The sequence below is a fragment of the Cibotium barometz genome, chromosome 3, assembly GCF_041138505.1.
Source record: "Cibotium barometz isolate CiBa-2024 chromosome 3, ASM4113850v1, whole genome shotgun sequence".
Classification (NCBI taxonomy): Eukaryota; Viridiplantae; Streptophyta; class Polypodiopsida; order Cyatheales; family Cibotiaceae; genus Cibotium; species Cibotium barometz.
In genome coordinates, this window is record NC_141048.1 from 9,684,742 (window position 1) to 9,691,587 (window position 6,846).

A 6,846-nucleotide genomic window follows, 5' to 3' on the forward strand; every position below is an offset into this window, starting at 1 on the left:
AATGTTCATGCCTTTCAATGCTCAAAATAAAAGCCATGAAGGATATGGTGGGTGGTATCCATGATTATGAGGTATCAAGAAATTTAAGGGCCGCTAGAGTGTTGCACATCTTTCTGAATGCCAAATGAAAAAAATTAAATTCCAAGGAATCGTAAGCAATGATGACAAAACAAAGGCTCTTTTCAGCCTTAGATCCCTCCTGATTCATGATATGTCATTTAGTCCCTCCTGATTCATGATGTGTGTCATTTAGTCCCACTTGTCCTTGCCAACATACAAATTCACATCGAGCAGAATAATATTTGTAGAAATGGAAGACAAGAATGGCAATTGCGCAGCAAAGTCTGGTTAGCAACAAAGGAAAATATGTAGAACGAGTCAATTACAAGGCACTGTTTAAAAAAGAGAACCTTGTGCTAGTTAGCTCACAGAACATCAATTTATCCTCCAATCTTACACCCAAGTTTAACCACAAATACTATGGAAAAGGGAGCTCACCTTTTTGAGCCAAAAACCATACTCAAGCACAAAGCGAAACAGAACAATGTGGAGTTCTGTGTAAAATGGCCAAGTAGGCCACTCTCTACATGTAATTGGGTGCCCAGAGCCTGCGTGTTGGATATGGATAACCACTTGGTTGCGCATCATTATATTAAGCCTGTAATACAATATATGCCTACAATTTCAGCATGTAATTCTCTGCCAGTGGAATAATGACCAAGGCATTATTTCTAACAATCTAAGGATGTGTTAATGAAATGAAGCAAATGCATGTGACAGCATTTTGAAACACACTGTCAAACTGCTCTGGTGTGCCCTCGAATTAAACAGACTTCTGATTCTGGTTACAGATGCAGACGATGCAGGAGACACAAACTTGGAAGGCAGAAATCTAATGTACTGTTAGTGGGCATGGCTCTAGGGGAAGTTCTAGATACGGTTTACATTTGTGTAAGCCCCGCCTTGTGTCTTGCCGTCGTCATCATATTTATCATTCACTAGCTAAGATTTTCATCTTGCCTTTGGTTTCTGGCCGATTTACAGTGTGCTGCTTTGCTATGGCGCATTGGTTATGACATTCAATTTGCCATCTGCATTTGTGTGCATTCAGTTCATAACATTCCCTTCTGCCAGGACTTCTATGGTTCCATTGGTAGAGCACAAGAAGCAAGCAAGCAGAAACCAGGTATGTATCTTCAGGAGATTGGTGCTTTTAATCCAACATTTGGCAAAGCTCCAAGATCAAGCAATGCAAGAATCAGAGGTCCCCTTGGAATACAACTGCTATAGATACATAAAGAAGCCCACAATCATCATCCCTACAAGAGCAAAAAGTACCCTAGCTGGTTTGTACATGATGCTTTGGTCTCTCCAACCAGAGAATGTGTCCACACAAAACATCCTCAACGAGCTGAAATATAATTGGTGGTTGAGTGTGGGCAGAAGCACAGCAGGTACTTCAAAAGTCACCTCTTTGTGGGCAATGAAGAAGCCCCTCCATGCTTTCAAAACCAAGATCCTACCTAGCACTGAAGTAGGTTCCATTTGAACATGACCATGGCATCTTGATGCGCCAAACACTCGCGCGAGAATAAAATTTTAAGCATCTAGCACAAGATGCTGATGCATTTATTAAACTTCCAAATACACATTAACGAGAAGATACAGACTTTTTGCTAAATCCCCAGCTACCTCTGTCCACCTCTTTACAAAGTTTTCCCCTTCCGTTGAATTGAGAAGAGAACCTCAAGGTTGTTACTCTTCCTTTGCCTTCCATATCCATCCTTTAGACTTAAACCTCAAGGGATAAACCACTTGATCCCTTTTAAGCAAGATACCATGTCAACACCCATTAGCTACAAAGCCATCAAAGTAAAACAATCAATTGGTGGAATTTGACGATCCAAAAAACCAGAAAAGAACTTCCCAACCTCGTGCATTTTTTCCCATACCACACTTTGGCTTTTCACACAGATTCTTCCTTTCAAAATGGTCCACCTTCGCAGCCGTCCTAGCCCTTCATAATCGTCTTCTTCTTTTCCTTCTTTATGTAGGTCTTCAAAAAAAATCCCATATAATGAACCGCGGATAATCAGCAGTCCCTTTACATATCCTTCTCCCCAAGATTTGGAGCATTTAATCTTGACCCAAGTTTTCCCATGGGCTGCATTGTACCAATGAAGCTTATCATGACGTAGGTCAATGATATTGATGTTGGCCCCCCAGTGCATAGCAGGCTCAAAACAATCACCATTAACAAGCTGCAAACTCTCATATGTCCAAAAACCACCCTGTGGTAAGTCTTCGTGTGTCCTCCAAGTATTACTACCGACATCGTACACCATAAGCGCAAACGAATTTGGACTCGATGCTAAGAAGGCATACAGTTCTTCGACATGCAAAGAATCCAAGGCCAGCACCTGAAAATCACCACAAGGCCATTTCCCTATCTGCAAGCATCTATTTGTCATCATGTCAAAGACTTCAACAACTTCCTTCTGGGTGGTGGGGAATCCTTTTGAAAGACTTCTGGAACCCTGGGGTGCATAGATCTTGCCTCTGAACTCAATGGCATCGAGCCAATTACTACTGAGGTGAGGGACAGGGAACTTCTTCCAAGTCCATTCGCCGCTGCCGATATCGATTTTCGCTATGAAATCGCACTCTGGGTGCCAATAATCACTATGATCTTGAAGCGTCCAAACACAAATAATCCCTGACCACGCTACCATGTATGCCTTGCCGTACCAAAGGAGGCTACGCACAGGTGGGAGCCTTCGCCAACGCGCTCCAATCTCATACACATCACTCTGCCATGCCTGCTGGATCTCATTGTCTTCTATGAGAACTTGGGTGTTTGATAAGCACACCAACGAAAGGCCTTGAAGCAGTGGGAGCTGGATCTTGCGCGTGTCGTGCTCGAGCCCTGGGTCCTTGGTATCCATCCTGGCTTTCCATGATTTGGAGATGGCTCTACAAACTGGGCGAGCATACCATGGCAGCCTTGGAATGATTTCAGCAACCACCACCCCATCTGGAAGGCCTGGAACTAGATCTCTCTCTGTCTGATCTGCCATAAATTCTGCTATGCTCGCCTCACACAAATACCAGGCGGTCCGCCGTATGTGTTACTCTGTGTGTGTGTGTGAGAGAGAGAGAGAGAGAGAGTCTTGCCTAGGTTTGCTCGAATTTGTGCACAACGTTCTCGAGAGGGCAGCACCGATTTTGCCAAAGTTGTAACCATGAAGCCTAATATAGATTTGATAACACACCCATATAATTGTTTCCCGGGCAAGAATCGAACTCTCACCCCGGTACATTTTGCCAAAGTTGTAACCATGAACCCTAATATATATTTGATAACACACCCATACCAAGCGCGATAATTGTTTCCCGGGCAAGAATCGAACTCTCACCCAGGCTTTGACCTTGACCATCTCGGCTATTGTCTGTTGGTGTGTGCTTGGTTTGTTGTGATCGCACCCGGGGAGCCATCCCTCGAAGCTCCGGCTGTGGTATCGAACGTTGCTAGAGAGTGAACCCTTCCATTGAGCCTTTTTTCTTAAAAAACTTATATTCCATGTTTAAAATTGTGTGAATATGTGATTCCACTACAGTCAGTGTGTTGAAGACAAGGCCACATTGCCAAAGGGTTGCTAGGGGAGGATTCGCGGCCTACAAGCTTACATGTGGTGCCAGACGATGATGAGGTCAGTGATTTGGTTGATGTAGAGGTGTGCGAGGCAAGATGCACTACTGCTATTCTTGAACTTCGGGATGACGTTAAATGGGATGGAAAAGTAGGCAAATTTAAGGTATCGGGAGATGTTTTAAGTGTCTGTGGTGGTAGGCAGCAGAAAATCCGGTCATGTAATGGCTCTTACTGGGATAAGGAAAAATTCCTAGTTGCGCACGATGTCTCGGTAGATAAAGTGGTTTATACACTAGGAAATAAAGAGTTTAGTAGGAGAGTCAAACCCAAAAAGAAGAAGAAGAAGAAAAATATGTTTGGTTGAGCCTAGGGTGTGAGTTGTGTCCTTCCCCCCTGCTACTATATATTTTAAATGGGTTCTTGTATATATTCCCTTTTTTTATTTATGTCTCCTTTCCCACAAAAAAATTTGTGTGAATATGTACATAGATATGTATGTGTGTATATGTCTCTATGTTTATCGCATATGTATGCCTATGTGTACATACGTGCTTGTGTGTCTCTCTGTGTGTGTGTGTGAAAGAGAGAGAGAGAGTCTACTCGATTTACAACTAAAAGTGGTAACATTGACCATTTTTATTAGATTTTAAAGTTAAGTCGATGAAAAATACGCTAAATCTCAAATTTTCGTAAACACTACAAGGAACTAGTAGGCGATTCATTGTCCACTTCTTAGCACCTATCGCCACACACAAGTGATGCACCCAGAACAAACTCACATCATACTCCAACTCTAATTGTTGAACTTGTGAATAAAAATTTGGGCAAGAGTGATCACTACACCATCTAGAGTTCTTTGAGCTAGTTTGTGAGGTACTCTCTCTCTCTCTCTCTCTCTCTCGTTTCCATTGCATCTCAACCCTGGTTTCCAACATGGTATGAAGCTCCAATCCATGGATGCGTAAGGCGCAAACCACGTACTAAACCTTCAATTTATAAGTTTAACATACAGTTTTCTAAACTCGCTTTAAATAATTAATCTCTATCTCTCAATGTGAGTGCTCCTCTCACAAACTCGAGCTTCATGTTATGGGCTACCACACCTCCAAGAGAGAACTCAACACATTCACCTAAAGGATGAGCAATAGATCACAACTGTCGTAGAGGGAACTTACCAATGCTTCGAACTTGAGTCCCTTGAAGCCTCCAAGCTCGCTTGTTAAGCTCCACCTCCACGGTGTGACCGTAGAGTCGCTCGCACCGTCACATAAGGCAATCACTCTCTCTCTCTCTCTCTCTCTCACTCTTCCACACAAGCATAAATCACACAAGCATAAAAGAGGAACAATGCTAGAATGTTCTCTCTCTCTCTCACTCAATCTCTCTCAAGACACAAGGGAGAGCTCTCTATAGCACAAAGGAGATTGTGTCTTTTCATTATATGAGAAAATGCCTTATATACATTTGGCCCTTATTCACACTTGGGCGTCCAAAACTTACTTATTACTAGGCCTTGGGTGGCCAATATCTCATAATGTACAACTTTTATAGTACCGTTTCATGATACTTATTAATGTCCTTAATTGGAGGATCATGTTTGTTAATCCAAAAGGGGATTAGCATCCCCCCTTCCTAATGTAGGTTCTATCCGCAGAATCTGTTTTACCGAGGTCTAAAGACCTGGTCACCGAACTCATGTCGGTAGAAGTTTCTTTTGGATTGGAGCTTTTTGAGTATGTGTGGAATGCTAAGTGTGATGTCAAGAATCCTGTATTCACCATGTCTTCGAAAGTGATATGCATGTAGCCTAGAAGACATCGTAGTCGGTGGTAGTAAAGCATGATACTCCTGTCGGATGGCCCTTGGTTCATGTCGACTTCAGGTGTTCTGCTTTATACCCATCGTAGGGCTCCTTTGGTTGGTCTATCAGCACCACCACCAATTTCAAAAATATGACGCCAGCCATAATTACGGGGTCTGGAATTCTGCACCATGCCCTTATCCATGTAAGCATCTACTATCTTCTGAATGTTTGCAAATGTTACTGGTATGAAAATTGGAAAGTTGTAGCAAACATATGAGTCTCACCTTTTGGCTTCTTGAAATTCCAGCGGTGTCCATCTTCTTTTAACTGGCATGTATAAAGGATCGACCCGCAGTGTTGGTGGCGCACCCACATATAATTGGCTGTATTCCGGAATTGCCAGATACTCCTTTTGCCAGTCTGGCTGTATGCCAAAGTCCTCCAGTCTGGGGTGCTCTTCATTGGTGACTATGGTGGTGTAGCCACCTCTAGTGTGCACAGGGTTTGCTTTCCTCCACCTTCGGAAACAGTAGCTGATCTCATGAATGTAACAATCCGTATCTCCAACAGATCAGCTAACTGAGGGTTTGCCAACTTTGTGTGCTTTGCCACATTAGCCCATAATGTACCCTCTCCAACCAATGGAAGTAGTTCTTCTAAGTCAGGGCGTGGAGCGTGGAGAGGTTATGGCACATTATGCTATTTTGTTGGAGTGATTTCTGAATAAGCTTCTGGCATGATTCGTCTTGTGGGCTCAGATGGAATTATATGCATGAGGACTTTGAACATTAACTTTGGCTTCAAAAGAGGATTACCAGCACGAATGAAACCCTCATACTCTGCATCTAATAAAAATTCCAATATTGTATCATCAGTAAATACCTCAATATCTAGTAGGAAAATCTATCTCTGGAGGATGGAAAGATGAGAAAATGCAATCAGCTTGAGAGGTGTTAGTAGGTGGCGTGTTAGGATATGGGTTAAGTAGCCTACTAGCGACATTAGAATAGACAGGGTAAGTTGATTTTGAAAATGAAGAAGAGGATTCTTCTTGACCCTGACCTGTGCTAGGGTATATGAGACTTAATAAATTCTTGTAAGTCTGGAATTTCTTCGGAATTGATAGTGGGATATTCTATGTGGTTAGCATCAAAATTATATTGTACATTTGTTAGCATGGCTTCTAAGTGTTTGTAGATATTAGAGTAGAGTTTTAGAATGCCAAAAGGATGATATAGAGTGGACTCACATAAATTTAGATGCTGGTGAGTGTTATATACTTCTAGCCACCCATGACTAATAACCCATTGGTAACTATGTGCTACCACCTCATAGTTGGCAGGCATCTCTGGAATGTCATCTGGGACAAATAGGTCTAATTTTTCGACAC

General features: G+C 42.5%; 1 protein-coding gene across 1 annotated transcript; it reads right to left on the reverse strand.

Annotated features, from left to right (window-relative positions):
- Positions 1-622: 622 nt before the first annotated feature.
- LOC147639691 (uncharacterized) lies at positions 623-3,389 on the reverse strand. Its single transcript, XM_086772757.1, has one exon. The coding sequence runs from the start codon at positions 3,075-3,077 to the stop codon at positions 1,857-1,859; it is 1,221 nt and encodes a 406-aa protein (XP_086628883.1). The 5' UTR covers positions 3,078-3,389; the 3' UTR covers positions 623-1,856.
- Between the last annotated feature and the right edge of the window lie 3,457 nt (positions 3,390-6,846).